Genomic DNA, 22,972 nt, shown 5'->3' with positions numbered 1-22,972 from the left:
TTCCAAGATTTTGCCCCAGTGACAGTGAAGGAACGGGAAAATATTTCCAAGTGAGGATGGTGAATGGCTTGGAGGGGAACTTCCAGGTGGTGGTGTTCCCATGTGTAAGCTGCCCTTGTACTTCTAGTCGCAGTCGTGAGTTTGGAAGGTGCTGTCTAAGAAGATTTGGTGAGTTCCTGCAGTGCATCTTGTAGATGATATAAACTGCTGCCACTGTGGATGGGGTCAAGCTTCTTGAGTGTTGTAGGAGCTCCACTCATCCAGGCAAGTGGAGCGTATTCTATCACACTCCTGGCTTGTGCCTTGTAGATGGTGGACAGGCTTTGGGGAGTCAAGAGTTACTCTTCACAGAATTCCTGGCTTCTGACCTGCTCTTGTAGCTACAGTTTTTATATGGCTAGTCTAGTTCAGTTTCTGGTCAATGGTAACCTCCAGGATGTCGACAGTGGGGATTCAGTGATGAATCTATCTTGTTGGAGGTGGCATTGCCTTGTCTGGAGTGAATGTTACTTGCCACTTGTCAGGCGAAGCCTAGATATTTTCCAGGTCTTGCTGCATTTCTCCATGGACTGTTTCAGTATCTGAGAAGTCACAAATGTGCAATATTCAGCACCAATCATCAGCGAACATCCCCACTTCTGACCTTATGATGGAAGGAAGGTCATTGATGAAGCAACTAAAGACGGCTGGGCCTAGGACACTACCCTGAAGAACTTCTGCAATGATGTTCCTGAACTGAGATGATTGACCTCCAATAACCACAACCATCTTCCTTTTATGCTAAGTATGACTCCAACAATGGAGAGTTTTCCCCAATTGCTATTGACTCCACTGTTGCTAGGGCTCCTCGATGCAATACTCGGTCAAATGCTGCCTTGATGTCAAGGGCAGTCACTCTCACCTCACCTCGGGAGTTCAATTCTTTTGCCCACGTTCAAACCAAAGCTGTAATGAGGTCAGGAGCTGAGCAACCCTGGTGGAACCCAAACTGAGTGTCAGTGAGCAGGTTATTACTAAGCAAGTGCCACTCGATAGCACTGTTGACAACCCCTTCCATCATTTTACTGATGATCAAGAGTAGACTGATGGGGCAGTAATTGACCAGGTTGGAGTTGTCCTGTTTTTGTGTGTACTGGACATATCTGGGCAATTTTCCACATAGCTGGGTAGATGCCTGTGCAGTAGCAATACTGGAACAACTTGGCTAGGGACAAGTGGCAAGTTCTGGAGCACAAGTCTTCAGTACTATTGCCGAAATATTGTCAGAGCCCATAGCCGTTGCAGTATCCAGTGCCTTCAGCTGTTTCTTGATATCACATGGTGTGAATCGAATTGGCTAAAGTCTGAAATATGTGATGCTGGGGACCTCTGGAGGAGGCCAAGGTGGATCATCCACTTGGCACTTCTGGCTGAAGATCAGCCAATCTCCAAAATATGAACAAATGACATACAAGGTTAGATATTTTAAAACACTACTTTACTACAAGACCTCTTGTGACTGTTTAAAACTTTGTGATTTAATTTATACATCATTGCTTCCCCCCACCAACCCTTGATGTCCCCTCCAAGTGCCAACATTTGTTTGGACCCAATGGACAGTGGAGGGTGTCAAAGCTACGCCCAACATCCACACCCATGTTCACTTCCCAAAAGGAATAGCAAACTCTTCTCTAACCTAGGAGGTGCTCTTGCTAGCTTTAGTATCCTCCTTCACTGCCCTACCAAAAGTTACACCGAGGATATTGATGTGTACAGCTCAGCTCCTTGCTGGGCCACTTGATACGGGGAGAGGTGGTAGGGAGTCTTTCATGCACCCTTATTTTTTTTAAATTAAGGACAGAAATTTCGTTATTTTTCATGACATTTGATCATTAAAAGCTTCAGAGCTGTGGTCTCCAAAGCCAAAGTTCTTTTCTCCCATTCTTCCCAAAAAACAGTTGTTTTCCAGACAAACAGCCATTAATAATGAATGCCTACTTGTGATCAGTGTGCTTGTGGAGGCAACACACTGAACGAGGCAAGTCATCTAATTTTTCATACTGACAAGGGCATAGCAATTAAATAATTTGATGTGGGCAACAATTGGCTAACTACGTGATAGTGTGTAGGATCCACACAGTTCTCCAGAGAGTTAAAAAAAACCCCCAGCTCTTTCAACACTTTCCTAAATGGGTGGCGAGAGAACAGTAGACGACATGAATTGGACATGAATTTAGACTTCCGATTTACCCCCAAAGCGGGTTCTCCAGCCGTTGATAAGTGCGACACACGAGAAACTTGTAGCATACAAATAGTTGGCTGTGGACGTTACCATTTTTTTTAAAAAAAGGTTATATAAGTATGCAACTTTCCAAACAGAGGTTTGATAGATAATCTGAACAACCTGTTCTGCATTCTGTAAAGGCGAAGGGAGGGACATCAGCTGCAGCATTATGTAACTGCGCCTTGCATATGAATGTAGACTCAGCTCCCCACCCACCCACTCCGGGTCCCCCTCAGATATGAAACTCGGAGCATGTAATTCAATAAACAGCTGCCCGCATTCACCGATCAGAAATGTGGCAAGTGTCATTCTCGACAAGGAAAACGCAATGAAGTCTGACGCTTGGGTCTTTTGTTCGGCAAGCATTAGCGGGGAGCGAGGGCAATGAGCCGAACCATCCCCCTCCCCGATGTGCGTATAATCGGGGGGCGGGGGGGGGGGTGAAGGTGGGTGTGAACCCCCGGGTGGGATTTCGGGGGGGGGGGGAGAGAAAAGGGTTGAGGCTCAATAGGTGACCCCCTCCTCCTCCTACCCCTCCCGGTGGGCTTCTGCCATGATCGTGGGGGGGGGGGGGGGGGGGAGAACGGGACGGACGGGGGACTCGCGTTCAATCGGTGCGGAGTGAGTGACACAGGTGGTGGAGGGGCCCCGACAACCGAACCCAGGAACCGGCCCGAGACCGATCCGGGTCAAACCCGGATTTGGGGGGGGGAATGCGCTGATTAATCGCCCCCGGGGTACCTCCCGCCCGCTCTTTCACTCACGAAATTATCCCTGAAGTCGCTGTCCGGGCACAGGACGTAGAAGGAGACACCGGGGTCCGCGTAGAAATCCAGGCGACTCTCGGCCTCCTCGGTGGCGATCAGCTCGAATGGGGTGTTGTAGCACCACTTGTCCGCGATGTCGACGAACTGCTGGAATTCCATGGCCGCCGCCTCTCCGGTGCGGGTGCGTGTGGTCCGGTCCGTTACCTCAGGCGCGATCTCTGCCGCTGCATCGGCCTAGGGGAGAGCGCGGCCCATGGCGCGCGCCGCTCTGTTTTTTTTTCTCTCTATGGGAGGAGGTCGGGGGTGGGGGATGCGGACTGGTCGCTACTCCCCTTGTGGCGGACTGTGTGCAGCTCAACGGCTGTAACCTGCCGCCGCGCTCTCCTTCACTCCGGCTCGCGTTCCTCCAGAACCCGCGCGCCCAGCAGCACGCTGACCAATCGAATGGCCGCAGAGTTGGGTAGGTGGAGCCTCCAGCGCGCGCCTCACAGTCTCCCGTGCCCCACATTTCAATGGCAGGAACACTGCACGTGCTTCTCTATCATCTCTCATTGAATCTTTGGTTTTCCCCCTCCAACCGCAGGGAGAGTGGGGCCTTCCCCTGAACGTCCATTCCAGGGGGCACTGTGTGTTACCATGAGTTACCTTGAGTAAAAATAACTTGCATTGACGTAGCGCCTTTGACATTTCAAAGAGCTTTACTGCCAATTAGGCATCTTTCGACTGCATTCCCTGTTATAATTTAAGAAATGTGTATGTTACTGAACTAATTATCCACTGGAGTTCAAATCCCACCACCACAATTCGAGAATTTGAATTGCTTGAAAAATATAAAAAGCTGTATCTGTAAGTGGTCTCGAAACTGATGGAACGAAACATGCAGTTTCACACCCAGTCTGACCTATATGTGACTCCAGTCCCACACCAGCTAGGGTGCCAACCTGCTACATAGTTATCCATTGTATTAAATTTACTCATATATTTTACTAAGAACAAACATAAGCTAGATCATCTGCTTAGATAAAGCAAAGAAAAACATATTATGATTGGCAAAATCAAGTTGACTTTTTCTAAAGGGAAATCTTGTTTGATAAATTTATTAATGCTTTTTGAGGATGTAACTAGTAGAATAGATAAAGGGGAATCAGTAAATGTAGTATCCCTGGATTTCCAAAAGACATTTGATAAGGTGTCACACAAAAGGTTAATAGGCGAAATAAGGGCTCATGGAATTGGGGGTAATATATTAGCACGGACAGAGGATTGGTTAACAGATAGGAAATAGCGAGTGAGCATAAATGGGGCTTTTTCAAACTGGCAGGCAGTGAATAGTGGAGTACCACAAGAATCAGTGCTGGGGCCACAGCTATTTACAATCTACATTCATGACTTAGATGAAAAGACAAAGTAATGTATCTAAGTTTGCTGATGACACCAAGCTAGATGGAAAGGTAAGCTTTAGGGAGGATGCAGAGGCTGCAAATAGATATAGACAGGTTAGGTGAATGGGCAACAAGATGGCAGATGGAACATAATATAGGGAAATGTGAAGTTATTCACTTTGGTCATTTAAAAAAATATATTCTGCTATTTTATTCTTAAGGTAAAATACTTGCAGGTGTTGATATTCCAAAAGACTTAGGTGTGCTTGTACAAAGAATGCAGAAAGTTAGCATGCAGGTGCCACAAGCAATTAGGAAGGCAAATTACATGCTGGCCATTATTGCAAGGGGATTGGAGCACAAGAATAAATAACTCTTGCTACAGTTGTACAGAGTTTTGGTGAGACTGCATCTGGAGTACTGTGCGGTTTTGGTCTCCATGTTTAAGAAAGAATATACTTGCATTTGAGGCGATACAGCGAAGGTTCACTAAATTGGTCTCTTGAGGTGGCTGTCCTATTATGAGAGTCTGAGTAAATTGGGCTTACATTCTCTGGCATTTAGAAGAATAAGAGGCAATCTCATTGAAACCTATAAAATTTTGAAGGGGCTGGATAGGGTGGATACAGAGATTGTTTCTGTTGGTTGGGGGAATCTTAAACACGGGCACAACCTCAGGATAAGGGGCTTGATCATTTAGAACTGAGATGATGAGATATTTCTTCACTCAAAGGGCTGTGAATCTTTGGAATTCTCTGCCCCAGAGGGTTGTGGAAGCTCCACCGTTGAATACATTTAAGGCTGGGATAGACAGATTTATGATCTTTTGGGTAATAAAGGGATATGGGGAGCGGGCAGGAAAATGGAGTTGAAGCCCATGATCAGCCATGATTGTATTGAATGGCAGAACACGTTCAATGGGCTGTGAGATCCACTCCTACTTCTTATGTTCCTATAGATAAATTATACAATCACCATAATAGCCTTTTTACCTTCTGCTTGTTTAGATGGGTGAACAAAGATCACATGCCACAATTGTGGAGTGGCGTTAAATAACTCAACTAACATCACCAACTGAGTGTATATTCTGGACACAAAGCAGCTTTATTCAAGGGAGACACGAACAAGTACTCTGTTTAGATTTATGCAATTTTCCAAAGACAATGAAAGAGCTTAATATTCTTCAAATCTGCAAATAAAATGTAAAAGTTACCTTGATGTTGAAAACAAAAATGAAGGGCAGCCTCTGAGTTTACCTTCAGCCCAACCAGCATCTAACAGCCAAGGCATATGACTAACCTGGAATTAGTAGTGTAGATCTATTAGATCATTAAGTTTTCAACTTACACAGGTATTTCCTCCATTTTAGTGTAACCCTCAATGTGATAGGTAGATCTAAGAAACACTAGTCCTGAGTAAAGTTTTTTAATATTCTTCAGCGGTACTAGCTTTACAAACATTTAAATTGTAATGAACAAAATACATACATCAAGCTGCTGTATTAAGCAACACAATCACACAATAAAGAAGTTAGAGGGGTAGGAATGTAAACATTAAAACAGAACAGTCATCAGCATGCTGATCATGAAAGAGATCTGAAGTGAAATTTATGAAATCTGAGATTTATGAATCCATCAAGCCAGTGTGTGGCTGTGGCAAAAATGGTGCAGGAATACATTGGCAGAGGGATGTATAAATGTTAAAGTTTTAATCAGACCCATCAACAGAGCTATCCACAGTGGTGGTCTTCTAATCACTGGAAGAATATTACCACCTAACAACAGTATTGAAACACTGGTTGTCAGAAATTTATTGATAAAGGAAGACTGCAAATAACAGGGGGTCAGAGGATGAGGCAAAAACGTTCTCCTCAAAGAGTAATATAATTATGGAATAAATTACTAGAAAAATGGCTATGAAATAGTCACTGTAAATATATTTCAAGGGACAATTAGATGTGGAGAGGAAAGAAGAGCAGGAGCCATAAAAATTAATGGAGAGAAACAAAAGAAACCTGTTCCCAGACTTTCAATGTTATGAGAAAATCAGGTTATTCCTCTCAATTAGTCATTTTATTTTGCAAATTACTATTTAGCAGAGTATAACATTCTTAATGTATCCAGTGACATTTCATATTAAAATGTATGTTATTCCGCTCACAGCGTCTTGATTTGGCAGGCTGATGCATTCAGTATCTGGCTTCTAGTCTTACACATCAATCTTGTTAGAAAACATTAAATATTAATTTCCTAAACGTATAAATATCTTGTTGCATGCTTTATTTTGAATCGTTCCATATTGAAAGGGCATAGCCGCTGCAGTTTGGAAAGCAGTGGGACTGTTAAATAAGGTGCCAATGCAATGCTGTTTCAATTGGAAATCGTGAGTGATATTTCACAGACACAAGCAGATACAAATCATAAATCATGATAAGGTTCTTACCTTAGATGAGTTGCAAGAGGATGTAGTGGAAAGTTATGCAAAAATAGAAAGATGAATCACCCGAAGTGCCCCCCCCTTACATACCTTCCAGCGACTGTTTACTGAGTGTTATTGGAAGAGGGTTGGGAACAGATCAGCAGCCCATTCATTAGGGCTAGGAATGAAATACAGTGATTGTGAGCAAGGAGAAGACAAAATTGCATCAGACATAAACAGGAATGTGTTCTCTATTTTATGCACACAAAATTCAAAAATATCAATCAAATGAGAGAAATTCAAAAAAATATTCTGGACATAGATTACAGTAATTTTCACTGAACTGCTTAAACAGTAAGAAATGTCCATTTTATATGGAAACACTAAGGAAACATTGCAAGCTGGGGGAGGGCTCAGTCAACATAGCATTTAGTCTCAAACATATTCTTCCATCAAAGAAAAAGATGCTAATGCTGTTCAAGATGTATTTCATTCACATTGTTATTATATGTTCAGATCACCATGCCCAAAAGGCTTTGTTGGAAATTAAAACCCAGTATAGCACCTTTTCCACAAAGAAAATTTTAAAAAGGAAACAATCCTGCTGTTGATTCATATAAAGTCTAACATGCACATTGTAGTCCTTGCTAAAGGCTTCAGGCTAGTATCCAATAAAGATTCATGTCATTAACCATCATAAAACCAGCCAACTTAATATCAGTCACTTCACAAACACTTTTGTATTTGTGGGACACTAGTTCTTCCAGAGAATTGTTTGGTTTCTGCATTGTGTGATATCTGTTCTGATATATAAACTTGCTGTATAATTCATGTTAATATGTAAGGTAAACAATGCCTTTATACATAATCGAAATCTATTTCTACTTGGCTATAGGTTCAATTCTGAATGTGTAAGCTTGGCGTTCAATCCATTTAAAATATATTTGATCAATAAGTCTTCAGAAAAATGAATCGGAATACCTGACAAAATATACAAGTAAACCAAATTTTTCTAGTTTAACTTTAAAAAAGCAGTTAAATATATTTTTAAAATAAAACGCACTGCATTAATCACCCAACACTCACATCTGATATCAAAACTGCAGTAAGGACACACAATAAGTTTTAACAGTAAAATCACAAATCTAGCTAATGCATCAGCAAACTTCTACACCAACGTCATCTCCGTGTTAGGTCATTGTGGAGGTAGTGGTCCATTTTCAATCATCACTGTCGCTTCCAGATTCACTCAATTGCAAGTCATTTCCTAAAAATAAAGGTTCATGTTATATACAGCAAGCAACTTTTATGTAGCTTTTCACATCTATTTTTACTTTGTAGCTAATCCTCTCCTATAGGGGGAGCATTAAGTACTGGCTAGGCCACCTACCTGGGAACTGCAGTAGAATCCTGCAAGCCAGCTGCCAACCTGAAAAGGGCATCTAGAGGTAGCTCAACTGATTTGGGCCTATGAGGATCAGACAGCCCAAAGGCCACCAGGCAAGTCATGGGGAGGGGCCCCAGGAGAATTTTGCCAATGGGAAGTGGGGCCTATGGTGGAAGTCCAAATCTTGTAAATGGGATTCGCAGGAGTACTCCCGTAATAAGTTATTCTATAATTAGAAGAAAAACCTCAGGTAGCTGACTATTCGTTATCCTATACATGTCATGGACAGTGCTACTTAAGAATTAGATGGAAACTAATATATCACAGCAAACTATTAGTGTCCTACTGTTCACTTGTAGGATAGGGTTCTCACCCACTGGTACGCAGCCCCATAGGTGTCTATGAGCTTTCAAGGGATCAATCAAAATTAAAATCCCAGTTGATACTGCTTTTTGCCTCCACCTCTTACCACTGCCTGGTAGCAAAACCCTCTGAACCCTATTTAGGGTGGGGAGGGTGAAGCAGTGGGAAAACAACTCAGTGCAACTAATAAGGCTTGAGGGTGAGGAGTACAGAGCCTATCAGGAATATCTCAATCTGCTACAATGTAGTTCTTGTGCCAGTTCACATAATCCAAGCCCAGGTTGTCCGCAATAACGGCACAACATAGACTTGCAGGAGCAGTCAGGACCTCTTGCTCTCTTCAAGGTGGATGAGAAGATGGCACAGTCCCTCTGTGTTAAATATGACAATGTAGACATAGGAATTGTGTAAAATTGCTGAATGCAAACCAGTTACTGGCTGCATCTGAAGACCAAACGCACTGCAGCCATTACAGACCCTGCAGCATGCAACAAGAGGGAAAGAATCCAGCTGGTGTAAATTAATAATACTGACAGGTCGGGTGAACAGATAGATCACTATCAGACCGGCCTTAACAAGGTGTGTGCCGTTTTTGGCTTTTGTTATTATAAAAACTGGATTTTATTGTAATAACTATTTGAAAACAATGCAATTCTTTAAGTGACTACAGAATAAGCTGCATTTATTTTTCTGCTGCAAAGCTGGTATCTTCTTATGCCATGTCTGGACCTCCTGCAAGATCTTGTTGGACTTTTGGTTGCAAACTTTCCAGTGATTAAAAATAAACAAAACCACTTTTGATACCTTTCCCCAACTTAAATGTTGAATATTTATTAATAATTTATACATATCTCTACTTATGTCAAGTTTTGCATGGGTTTAGAAACATACAGATCTTAATGATGGAAGCTGGGGCAAATTCCTCAGGATATCCAAGTTTCCCATTAAATAAAACAAAAATAATAAATATAGATGTTTAATTGTATAACTAATTTTTATACATAAAAATACTTGTGTTAATGGAGTCTGTGGAAAAACAGGGGCATGAGGGTGGCTGGGGTTGAGAAGTTAAAGATTGAGAATGCCTGCTATAAGACATCAAAATTAAGGGTATTTGATTAAGGTTCATTTTCACTGCTAATATTCTCAAACAGGAGATAAAAAGTTGCCTTTGGATAGGAACTGGGGATATCTGTAGCTTTTCAGGACATTTTTGAAAACTATGTAATCACTGCAGACAGTGGGCAATACTCTGGGCAATAACCAACTGGTTTGGGGCATTCTTGCCAATAACAAACATGTTCGCATTGGCATTAGCAGCTTTTACTTTAGCTTGATATTGACTAATTAAGTGCCATGCATCTAATTACAAACACGTATTGCACAGAAGGAAAACGGAACATAAAAACTTGGTATCTTGTACAACCACAAGTAATGCAGAACGCAGATAAGCACTGCATACTTACTCAGTGTGCTCATAAGCTGATTGCTTCCTGGTCTGCTGGTGCCATTTGTAGCAGCATTTCTGTTACTGTACTGCTGGTATGGCTGTTGTGGCTGCTGTTGCTGTTGGGGCTGGGGTTGGGATTGGGGTTGCTGTTGGGGTTGCATCTGTGGTGGTGTAGAGGAGGGGTGAGCTTCATTTTCCACATCACTGCTAGAGCTGTCATCACTGCCAGAGGAACTTCCTGAATCTGAGGAACTACTGCTGCTACTCATCTGTTCAATAATATCAACTTCAGCTCTCAATTCTAGAATGGGGAAGAAAAAACTATTAACAGAGGATATCAGCTCTAAATTCACCGGCTTTGTTTGAAGAGATGTAGCTCAATCTTTCTAAGACATTGTGCCTTGTTTTTGCATTAACAATAAACATTTTCAATAGGGAAGGATAGAATACAGCAAAATAAAGGCAACAATTTAAAACTATATTAATGACCAAGTTCATTTAAAAATCTATCCTTTTCCACCTTCAATGCCTTACGCCATAAAGCTGAAATCCATGGACATATCATCGCCGTGTAATTCTGATCATCTGTGGTAAATAGAACCAGGCCATACATTTTAAAGAAAAAAATATATCTGTGATAGTTACAGTTATTAATGGGAGGAAAAAAATAATGAACTTCTTTGGCAAAATCTTTGATTAAATGGTAAGAGATTAGAAAGTGTAGAAGTACAAAAGGACCTGGTGTCCTTGTCAATAAGTCACTGAAGGCTAACATACAGGTGCAGCAGGCAATTTGGAAGGCTAATGGTATGTTGGCATTTATCACAAGAGGGTTTGAGTACAGGAATAGTGACATGTTGCTTCAATTGTATAGAAGTTTGGTTAGACAATACCTGGAGTACTGTGTGCAGTTTTGGTCCCCTTATCTTAGGAAGGATATTATTGCCATAGAGAGAGTGCAACGAAGGTTCACCAGTCTTGTTCCCAAGATGACAGGACTATCCTATGAAGAGAGATTGGGGAAACAGCGCCTGTATTCTCTAAGTTTCAAAGAATGAAGGTGAACTCACTGAAACCTACAAAATACTTAAAGGGATAGAGAGGGTAGGTGCAGGTAAGATGTTTCCCCTGGTTGGGGAGTCGAGAACCAGGGGACACAATTTCAAGATAAGGGGGAAGCCACTTAGGACTGAGATGAAGAGAATTTTATTTACTCAGAGGGTTGTGAACCTTTGGAATTCCCTACCTCAGAGGGCCAAAGAAGCTCAGTAATTGAGTATGTTTAAAGTTGAGATTGACAGATTTCTAAATGCCAATGACATAAAGGGAAATGGGGATCCTGTGGGGAAAAAGGCATTGAAGTGGAAGGAACAGCCATGATCATATTGAATGGTGGAGCAGGCTTGATGACTTGAATGGCCTACTCCTGCTCCGATGTTCCTATTCAAGCATAAACAAAACTATTTCTTCACACACAGAGCTATTTCTTTACCTTCTTTTTGAAAATAAGGAGGGTCATTGCTTCTGCTACTAGAGATTGTAATCACAGACATAAGCAGATCCATAAGGGAACTGAAACCAAGGGGAACATTATCCCCCCGTCAGAGGGGAAGTGCGGGAGCAGGCACCAGTGTCTGGCCTTCCAACTGGTGCCCCCAGTGGGTGGGGTGCCACCATTTACGTGGGCAGGCCAATTAACTCAGCGTGACATGCGCCAGGAAGCACTATGTGAAAGAGCGCACAGATCTTCCTGAGACAAAGTGCTGCCTCAGGGAGATTGGCTCTGATTCAAAAGTTGACAGAAAGGTAATTAAAAAATTTCCCTGGCGGTGTCGCCTCATGTGACACTGTCACATGAATTGGGACATGTCCTTAATTTATATTTAAACATTTGATAAACATTTAAAAGCCCTCATGAAACCTCATCCCGCCTGTGGATGAGGTTTCATGCTTTTTCCGAGGCCCACCTGGGCTCCCGGCCTGCCCGCCAACCCTAAGCTTGGATGGGCAGGTCTGTCAATCAAGTTAATTAGTCTTTTAATGGCCTTAATAGGCCGCTGACAGTTCAGCGGGTGAGCAGCGATTCAGTTGCGTGCCCGCCAAACTGAAAATCTAAATGATGTGAGGTGATGTCGGGACGCATGCCCAAGGTATCCTCGCGTCATTTTATGCGTCAGCGAGCGGGCCCCGCCCATCGACCAGAAAAACCTGCCCCAAGACTTCAATTGTAGATTAAGCTAAAGTGGTAGAAAGATAATGAGGACCAGGGCAAATAAATTTAGAAAAATTTGAATCTTTTGGGAAACAGGACAAATAGATGGTGCATGCAGTTGAATACTGACAATTATAAAAACTAATGTGTAATCAAGGAACTAAAACAATGCTTTCTGAATTCAATCATGATGGGGCACACAGAAGAGATTTGAGGTTGTGGTGGAAAATAATAAAACCAAATAGTGTATGTTTGCAGTAAAAGAAGGCAAAACAAACTGCTGAGTTGCATAAACAAGGAGAATTAATACAAAGAAAACAAGCTAAATTATTGTATAAAGATATGGTTAGACTCCACGTTCATCATTCTGAGGTGGATATTATTGACCGTACAAGGTTACATTTTAGTGCATTCAAGGTAATAATGTACTGACATTAAGGTAGTAGAAATCTGGAAGGTCCCAAAAAGCTATTGAGGCTAGGTCAAATAATCAAAGTTTTAACATTTTTGAGAAGTCTTTGTTGAGCAAGGGTATTAAGTGATGTGAAACTAAGGTGGGTAAATGGAGTTAAGATATCGATCAGCCACAATCTAGTAGAAAGGTGGAACAAGACAGAGGGACTGAGAAGTCCACCCCTGTTGCTTTGTTCCTATGTCTCAAAAATTTACATTGAGGAAACATGAAAAAACGAATCGGAAGTTGGCTAAAGAATAGAAACAATGGTGGCTAATAGATGCTTTCTGAGCTAGAGAGATTTAAATGGTAGTGGTTGAACCATTGAAGTTTACAGACCAGAAAGAGACTCATGATATCCATACTTGCCCTTTGCCATGAAATAACCCAACTGTCCGATTCTCTCTCTCTCTCAACAGCCAAGTATCTTACTCAACTTCAAATAGTGATCAACTTTCTTTTAAAAGATTCAGTGGTGAGCTACTTAGCTACTGTCTGCAGTAAAGCATTCCAAGCTCTAACAACTCCTGCCTCAATCAGTAATAATTTTAAATTGATGTCCCCTGTAATTGGAGGAAATAGTCAAAAATTCTTCATAATTAAAAGACACTATTAAAATCTCTTTTTCATCCCCTCTGTTCTATCAGAAGCTGTCCAAGCATCTCAACTATCTGGAGTTCTGAAGAAGAGTCATATTGGACTTGAAAAGCTAACTCTGTTTCTCTCTCCCCAGGTGCTGCCAGACTTGCTGAGTTTTTCCAGCAGTTCTGTTTTTATTTCAGATTTCCATTATCCACTGTATTTTGCTTTCATCTCAAGTATCTCCCCATCACTATAATTTCTCATTCCTGTTGGATCTATGCTGTATGCCTCTATGGCTCCAATGTCTTTTAAATAATGGGGTACCAAAAATGTACATACAGCATTCGACTATACTTCGACCTTTGCCTTGTAACTATTTTTCATAACTTTTATGCCCCAATTTAGAAAACCCAAAATGTTACTGGCCTTTTTATAACGATTTACGTGAATTCATACTTTAAAGGAACTATTTAAACCTCTGGTCTTTCTGTTGCTACATATCTTTTATGACTTTCCTTCTGAATGCATACTATACTCTAAAATACAAAACTCACTTATCTACTATAATTTGTATCTGCCAATCACCAGTCTGTTTCTCTTGCCTATCCAGGACCTCCTGAAGTCTGACAATCACCCCCCAACTAGCCAAACCCTTTACTTGTACTGACTGATGGGGAACACCACTGTTAAGACTTTTCTATTCCAAAGAATTATCCATTTACCCTCACCTTCTGTTTCCTGTTAGTCAACAAACTTTCTATCTATGCTGCTACAATTGCTCATATATCAGGCTTGAAATTTTGTAACAAGTTGCTTACGAGGTAACTTATTAAACACCTTCTGAAATGTCATCAGTATATTTACTGTATTCCTTTGTCTATCCAAATTGGTCACTTCTTCAACATACTTATTTATCAAACATATATGCATGAATAACCTGGACTCAGATCTCTATCAAAATCTAAAGATAGAACCATAGAACACTACAGCACAGAAAACAGGCCATTCGGCCCTTCTAGTCTGTGCCGAAATATTATTCCACTAGTCCCATTGACCTGCACCTAGTCCATAACCCTCCAGACCTCTTCCATCTGATGACTCAGAAATGGGAAGCTTGGCCAACTTTGAAGACGACTATAAACAACTTCAGAAGGACAAACAGGTTTGTAGGCAGGGCATATGGATAAACTGTAGAGAAACGTGAGGTCATACATTTTGGGAAGAGGAACAGGATAGAAAATATACACTAAATTGTAAAATATTGGAAGGAGCTGTTGGGGCGTGTTGCATCATATAGTTTTCCCTGCTCCTAAAAGTTTCCATGTTGACACCTATACAATCTTTTATTTGTATACCTCTTTTTATATCATCAAGTTGTGGTTCAGGTGATGGGTTGTCCTTTGAAGGAGACGTTTTTGGTCCAGGACATGGCTTGTTTGGGGCTCTAAACTGTGCAGGAGGCTGAGATCTTCGCACCACCTGCGACTCCAACTGAGCCTGGATTTTACTGCTTCCTTCAGCTCTGAAACAATTATTGGCAGTTGAACATTAGGGTGTATTCAGACATCAATTATTAGACAGCAATAAGAAATCCTTTAACATTTCCAACTCAAAAACAGCTTTTGTAGAAAATAGAATATATCTAAATTATTCCATAAAACTTAAGAACAAGTAGATCTTGAAGGGGAAAAATGTTCCCATTTCTTATTTATCATGTCCATTTTTTTGCTTCTTCTCCTAAGATATCAACTCTGAATGGAGCATAGTTCCAGGGGTACCAACTGCCCTCAAAGTGGCCATTCTTCATGTCTGAGACCAACACTGAGTGTCAGGAGGATAATTAGTTGTGGGAAGCCTCAAAACAAAGACTGTATCTTCACCCAATGTTCATAATCACATTTTTCAGGAATAACTCGAGTAGTGATCAGCAATGGCACAAGTATATCATTGTGAAAAACTGACTCCAATAAGCAGACATTACAATGTTTTTCTAGAATTATTCCTGTAAAACTTCTCATGATTACGCCATGTTGTCAAAAGTTAGAAAAAAAACATGGGTAGTAACAGAAGACAAAAAAATTCAACCAGAAAAGATTCAAGAATTTGTACTGTGTCTAAGTGTGTAACATTGTCAAGACTAAAGACATTTACAAACCATTTCAGGTTCTTAATAATTTCACATTTACAATTCAAGCCTCAATTTTTGTTTTATAATCTGAAAAGAACTTAACTGTAATGCCAAAGGACTGAACTCTCACTTAGAAAGGCCTGTTGCAATTCATTTTAATTGTGTTTGTTTTCAATAAAAGTCTTCAACTTACATCACCAGAAGAGATGAGAACACTCACTGCAGCCATATGATCCACTGAATTACTTTGTATCCAATCTTGGCTAAAATAAAATTGTCTGGGGAAACTAGGATACGTGCAGAACATAGCTAGATAACAACATAACAGTGCTATTAAGCAGCACTTCAGAAATAACCTGCTCCCTTATCCTCAGTTTGGGTTCTGCCAGGGCCACTCAGCTCCTAACCTCATTAGAGCCTTGGTCCAAACATGGACAAAAGTGCTGAACCCAAGAGGTGAAGTAACAGTGATTGCCCTTGACATCAAGGCAGCATGTGACTGAACGGCATCAAGGAGCCCTATCAAAATTTAAGTCAATGGGAATCAGGGGGGAAACTCTCCACTGATTGGAGTCATAGGAAGATGGCCCAACAAATGCAGCTGCTTCATCAATGACTTTCTCTCCAGCATAAGGTCAGAAGTGGGGATGTTCGCTGATGACTGCACAATGTTCAGTACTATTTGCAACTCTTCAGATACTGAAGCGGTCCATATCCATATCAGTAAGACCTCGATAACATTCAGGCTTGGGCTGATAAATGGCAAGTAGCATTCGTGCCACACTAGTGCTAGGCAATGACCATCTCCAACAAGGGAGAATCCAACCATCTCCCCTTGACATTCAATGGCATTACCATTACTGAATCTCCCACTTTCAAAATCCTGGAACAGGACCACAGACCAGAAACTGAATTGGACCAGCCATATAAATACAGTGGCCACAAGAGCAGGTCAGAGGCTAGGAATTCTGTGGTGAGTAGCTCACCTCCTGACTCCCCAAAGCCTGTCCACTATCTGCAAGGCACAAGTCAGAGGCGTGATGGAATACTCTCCACTTGCCTGGATGAATGCAGCTCCAAGAGCACTCAAGAAGCTGGACACCACCCAGGACAAGACAGCCCACTTGATTGGCACCCCATCCACTACCTTCAACATTCACTTCCTCCACTACCAACACACAGTGGCAGCAGTTTGTACAAAATGAACAGCAGCAACGCACCAAGGTTTCCTTCACGGCACCTCCCAAACCTGAAACCTCTACCACCAAGAAGCACAAAGGCAGCAGATGCATGGAAACACCACCACCTGCAAGTTCCCTTCCAAGCCACACACAATTTTGACTTGGAACTGCATCGCTGTTTCTTCACTGTCACTGGGTCAAAATCCTGGAACTCCCTTCCTAACAGGGAGTACACTCATTGACTATAGCAGGTTCAAGATGGCGGCTCACTGTCACCTTCTCAAGGGTAATTAGAAATGGACAATAAGTGCTGGCCTAGCCAGAGACGTCCAAATCGCATGAAAAAAACCATGCCGCCATAAAATAACTGGTGAACATTAAATGCTTTTCGACATTGTGATATTTAAAAAAAATCAAGTGGCAATCTGCCTGATATCTGCAGAAATCTTGGAAGCTGAGTATTTTAAAGATATTAATTTTATAATTCAGGAGATCATTCATTCCATTGTGTCTATAAACACTAAAAGAACAAAAGGGTGATGTTAGGAGAATAAAATTAACAACTTAAAGGTCATCAGGACTGAGTGGAGGAACGAGTAAGCCCTTTGAGAGCTGGTATGGGTACGAAAAGTTCAATAGCCTTCTTCTATGTGATATGTTCTTAGATTCCATAAATACCCAATGTACTATTACTGTATTATAGTTAGTTAGATTGTAAAATTTTATACAAGTGTAAAATCAGAAAAAAATGGGATAAAAAACCTATGTATCGTATTGACAGAAATACTATATTATCAGTCAGAAAAATAATTATTATTCAAATCAACTTAAAAGCCGGTATATATTCCCACCTGGTTTTCTTCACCTGTATACTGCTACTGAGTTTTTCAAGCACAAACTCCCCAGTATCATGGTTAATGATAAGTACACAATCCTTCTGATATGGTCTTTTATTACCTTTGAAGACAGTCATTGGTGGAGTAGAGCCCTGGTGACCAAGAAATCAGATATTATTGTAGTTTTGTTTTACTTTGGCTTGCGCCAGAGTTCAAATTGGCAAAACAATATAACTGCAGTCACCAAATATTCACTAATATTCTAACAAAGGTCCTAGATAATTTCTACTTCAGTAAATACATCTTACATGGAAAGGTAAAGGCCTGTTACAATACAAACATTGTGCACTAAAAGTTGATTTGAAAAAGTTTGTTTTGAAAAAAATTCTGTACTACTCTACTACTGAAAATTTCAAGTTGATTATTGCTGAATTATTCAATAATTTTAATCAAGCAATGCCCATAACAGTAAAGTTGGAATTTAGTACAGAAAATGTGATAATTCCATGTTGCTTAATTGAAGTAAAGAATATACTTTACTGATTCACAAAACTTCTATCTTTTGAGCATTCATATAAATTGGAATGGAATATCTGTGCATAAATACTTTGGGTGGCTGACAAGTAATTTTGAGGTCATTTCTTTAATGTAGTGTGAATAGAAAAATTCAGAGAGCAGAATATTTACTTCAAATCAAAAACACTTATCTGAAATAGCACTAAGTATTACCAAAACGCAACAGTTAATGGGATTATTGAATGAATACAAATTTAAGAAGTTTGTAGTAAATAACTAGATTGAACACACTTGGAGCTGACAAACACTGAAATAGAAACTTATAAAACAGTGATACACAATTTCACTGTTCGTCCAGTAGTGTAACTTGCTCAAGTTCAAGAGTCACTTTCAGTAATATTTCAGCATATTACTTAAAGATGTGATGGGACCACAGATCCCCATATGTTCAATTCTCAATTTCAAATTTGCTAGCCTGGACGGCTGCTAAGTGGACACCACGCATTTTCCAATATTAAGTAACGGATCTGATGATTTCCAAATGCATGTTCATGCTATAGACCTTTAATTTGCTCCATGAAACTGTGTACTGATTTGCCTAATAACACCCTATCTTTTTGCTGTTTAGAAAACAAGAATTACGCTAAATCCCACCTTTGGTGACATCACACAGCCAAGTAAATATATACTTGGAGGTACACTGGGGAAGATTACTAAAGACCACAGGTGAAAGCAAGACAACCCACCTCTTATCTACCCTATTTCTAGCATTATTGCTAATATCTATTCCAACATAACCAAGGCACCTCTGGCAATGAGTTCTTGACTGGAGCACATAATCTAGGCCAACTCGCCAATGTAATATTGAGGGAGTATAGCACTGTAGACATGCTGTCTTTTGAAGGATACATCAGCCCTCCCAGGTGGATCTCATGGCACTCTTTTGAAGAGGAGAGTCTTCCAGGTGTCCTGACCAATATTTATCCCTCAATCAACACCCATGAACAAATTACCTGATCATGATCGTATTGCTGTTTGTGGATCTTTGCTGTGTGCAAATTGGATGAGTATTTCTTGCATTGCAACAGTGACTGCAATTCAAAAACTATTTACATTGACTGTAAATCTCTTTGGGATGTCCTGAGGCCATGAGGCACAATATAAATGCGAGTCCTTCTTTCTTTCCCACCCCACACAATCACCTCTAGAGTATCCCATGGGTTCATAGTTGGTCCTTTTGTTTCCACATTTACCTGATATCTTCAGAGGCATCATCCATAGACATGGGACCAGTTTCCACATGTATTTTGATAATGCCAGCCCTACCCCTTCATCACCATCCATGACATCATGCCCATCTTAGTGCTGTCAGGTTGATTATCCAATGTCAGAACTTCCGCAACTGAAGATCACACAAAGGCACCCTATTTGGTTCTTGTCAAAAACTTCCATACTTTTACTGGTTGTTCCATTGTACTCCCTGGCTGCTAAATGCGGATTGAACTTTGGTATATTATTTAAGCCAGAACAAAGCTTCAAATCATTCATCCTATCACCATGACAACAGAATTTCAGCTCTAATTGATACTGTCTGCTTCATCTATCCATCACTGCTGAGATGCCTATCAATACTTCTGTAAGTTTTCCAAAAACATCCTCATTGATATACCTACTTACATTCTTCGCAATTTCTATTTTTTCAGGACTCTGGCACCCACATCCTGTCCTGCACTAAATTCTGCTTGCTCACCACCCTGTTATTTCCAGTCTCCATCAGCTCCCTGTTGTCCAAAATCTGATCTTTACTTACAAATGGCTTTACCCCTCATTTACTCTATAACTGTCTCCAGCCTGCATATTCCTTTGTATTTGCATTTATACTGATTTTATAAAGTAAGAAAAATATCCCAACAAGTTTCATGGGAGATATCAGGAGGGTGACCAAAATCTTGGTCAAAGAGGTTAATTTTAAGAAAGATCTTAAAAAGAGAAAAATGAAGCAGATTAGGGAGGCACTTCCTGGGCAGTGCCAAACATACTTTGCTCACCTTTCCCAATTTCTCTTTTACTTTTGGCATCCACCACCTCCTTAAGAAACACCAAGATATTTTATGACACCCACTTGGGAGACAAATATCTTCCAAATTACTAGTCTGAAACTGACCTAGAGAAATCTTCATTACAACTTCAAGCATTGTAGGGTTTTTACTGAACAACTAGCCAATGCAGGAATTTAGCACACAATCACAATAATTTCTTGTTGTAATTTAAGAAGTTTTATTTTCAGAGGCCACGAGAGGATATTTGAAATATTGAGATTAAAATAAATGTTACCTTGGGCACCTCACTCACAATATTCTTTTGGATGCCGAATGTGCTGAATCTGGCACTTATGTTTGTAACATCTTAAAATGTGTATTATCAAAAGGCAGCGGGAAGGATTAGGTGCTCGATGGATTAACAGCAAGCTATTCATGTTCTGATATACAGATCTTGTGGACCAAACCATATTTGAGGTGGAAACAGTTTTGATTTGACAAGAACAAAACCTGTATTTATAAGAACTTACTGGGATGTGTGGCAAAGTTATGGTGACTTGGTCACCTTTTCCAACCTGTAGCTCACCCTCACAAGAGGTATCGATGGATGCTGGTTTAAAATCATCTGAAAGAAATGCACAGAACAGTTATCAAAAAAGTATGAACTTTTCAACAGATCAAATATGGCTGCATATATCTGCTTCTTTGCCTATGAATGTGAGCAGTGAGCATCCATGAGTGATTTGACTATGAGAGAATCACAATGCCTAGTGTTCTGCACACACCAACGTTTGTCTATCAAGGGTCATTGGACAGCAATTGGGAACAAGAATCCCTGTTGATTTAGGATTAAGGCCTTTGGAGTTGCATTCCAACAAGTAGCCAATGACTAAGCATAGGAGAGAGAGGTAGAAAATAGACAAAAAAATGCTGGGAATCCCAAAACCGCACTGCACACCAGTCATTTGTTGGCAATGAGGTGGAATGCACTCACTCGTTGAAATTCCCTATAATTAAGATCATGAGAAAGGCCCGCAGTAGGGAGAGCAGGTTCCTGTACTCTGGTCAGACATTAAGCACAGTACAAAATTAGGACAGGAGTAGGCCATTCAGGCTCTTAGTTTACTTTGCTTTTCATTAGATCATGGCTGATCTGCACCTCGACTCCATTTGCCCAATTATGTTCCAAATCCGTAGATACTCCTACCCAATAAAAATCTATCATTCCATGCCTTTAGCATTGCAATTAAATACTTTTTAGGGAACACATTTTATGAAAAAGGACTTTCTGACTTCAATCCAAAATGTCCAAATTCTAATTTGAAGATTGTGTCCCCTTGTTCTGGATTCCTTAGGAGAAAAAAGTTTCTGTACATGCCCTATCAAATCCCTCATCCATTTTAAATACATCATTCAGATCAGTGTGTCAGCCTTGACTCACTCTTGCTTCTCATCAGAATGTTGTGAGCTCAAACCAACAGAGCACAAAATCGCAGATGACTCTCAATACTGAAGGAGTGTTGCACAGTCAGAGGCACCGTCTGTCATTCGGGACTTCAAAGGGTGGGCCTGTCCATCTTCTCAGGTGGATGTAAAATATCCTGGCACTATTTCGAAGAGTGGGGAGTTCTCACAATACTTAATCCCTCAACCCGACGTCACGAGAAAGTAAATGGTCTGGTTATGATTACATTGTCAATGATGGGACTTTGCTGTATGCAAATTGGATGCCAGGTTTCTAATAATGTGATAAAAGCAAAATACTGAGAATGCTGTAAGTCTGAAACAAAAACAAAAATTGCTGGAAAAACTCAGCAGGTCTGACAGCATCTGTGGAGAGAAAGACAGAGTTAACGTTTCGAGTCCGTATGACTCTTCTTCAGAACTGAAATGTGAGGCGCTTTGGGGAATCTCAGGGTAGTTAAAAGCGATATATAAAGGCAAGTGTGCTTGGATTACCCCTCAACCGTGTAAACGCTGTCTAAGACCTTTCTGCCATGGTGCACCAAGGGGCTGGGAATTGTATAGACCCCTCGGGCTGTATGGATTGAATACTAATTGTATTATAATTGCATTGAAGCACCTCAGAGTGTAACATGATGTGTCGATAAATCCAATACCACTGCACTGTCTGATTGTCGGTAATGACCATATTGAAATGATTGTAATATTCATTGATTGTATTGAAGCACCTCATGATCCACGTGTAAAAGTTGAATCTGATTGCACTTTTTGTGATGGCGATTGAGAAATGTTTTGTAATGTTCTTCCAAATATTTTATGAATAAAGTATATTTATCAAAAAATAAATTAAAGGGATACAAAGCCAAGCTTAACTAACCTAGAGTGAGGGGAGGGGGCTTTCATTCAGCCCTTTAGATCCTGCTATCCTACAGTTGCCCTGTTGGCTACCTGGAGTGGGAGCCGGGGAGCGGGGCTCCGGGTAACCAGGGAAACAGGAGGGAGGCGACGGGATGGGCAACGCTTGAAGGGTGGGTCACGGAACAACATCAGGCCCGTCATCTCAAAGCCGCCTGCTGAACACTGTGGCGTGGCTGGTTCGTTCGCTTTACGTTTTTAGTGCTGGAACTCTCTCTCTCTCTGCTTCCCTTTTCCCCACTGAAGATCACAACGGTGGATGCGGCCCGAGCCCCAGGCCTCAGGCTCCTAGGCCTCGGGCTTCCCTCTTCGACCTACCCCCATCTCCCACTCACTCACAGCGGATAGTGTGGAATGAGCTCTTGGGCCGTTTCTCGAAACTCTCGCCCAGTTTCAGCACATGCTCTTCCTTGCCCAGCGCTGGCTGCGCAGTGCCATTCATCGCCGAACGCTTCAGTCATCAACCCTCCGGACCGGCCGCTGCCGTCTTTCCTTTCCGATTATTTTTTTTTCAAACGCGACCGACCGAGCACCCGTAGGGGGCGGCCGTTAAATTCAAACAGTAAACATGGCAATGTCGCGAGCGCGCCCGCGCGCGCTGTCTCAGACATGGCG

At 41.2% G+C, this 22,972-nt stretch overlaps 3 protein-coding genes across 4 annotated transcripts in view; 1 reads left to right on the top strand and 2 right to left on the bottom strand.

Moving 5' to 3' along the window:
• The window catches only part of mturn (maturin, neural progenitor differentiation regulator homolog (Xenopus)), a 28,143-nt gene extending 24,732 nt beyond the window's left edge, over positions 1-3,411 (bottom strand). The window contains exon 1 of the mRNA XM_041184676.1: positions 3,028-3,411. Within this exon, the coding sequence (XP_041040610.1) occupies positions 3,028-3,189 (162 nt within the window). The 5' untranslated portion in view covers positions 3,190-3,411. The remainder of the gene's footprint in view (positions 1-3,027) is intronic.
• A 2,410-nt stretch (positions 3,412-5,821) lies between these two features.
• Positions 5,822-22,913, bottom strand: eaf1 (ELL associated factor 1). The gene is made up of 6 exons (XM_041184675.1): positions 22,697-22,913; positions 20,509-20,603; positions 17,439-17,575; positions 14,634-14,800; positions 10,047-10,331; positions 5,822-8,097 (listed from the first exon to the last, which is right to left on the bottom strand). Exons 1-6 carry the CDS (start codon positions 22,797-22,799, stop codon positions 8,051-8,053), a joined length of 834 nt encoding a protein of 277 aa, XP_041040609.1. The 5' UTR covers positions 22,800-22,913; the 3' UTR covers positions 5,822-8,050.
• The window catches only part of mettl6 (methyltransferase like 6), a 20,384-nt gene continuing 19,816 nt past the window's right edge, over positions 22,405-22,972 (top strand). Inside the window, exon 1 of one of the 2 annotated variants that reach the window (XM_041184669.1) lies at positions 22,405-22,536. The gene's annotated coding sequence lies outside the window, so the exon portion shown is untranslated. The remainder of the gene's footprint in view (positions 22,537-22,972) is intronic. The other variant, XM_041184674.1, reaches the window with a different exon arrangement.

The sequence above is a fragment of the Carcharodon carcharias genome, chromosome 3 (assembly GCF_017639515.1).
Source record: "Carcharodon carcharias isolate sCarCar2 chromosome 3, sCarCar2.pri, whole genome shotgun sequence".
Lineage (NCBI taxonomy): Eukaryota > Metazoa > Chordata > Chondrichthyes > Lamniformes > Lamnidae > Carcharodon > Carcharodon carcharias.
This window is presented reverse-complemented; position numbering and strand designations above follow the sequence as displayed.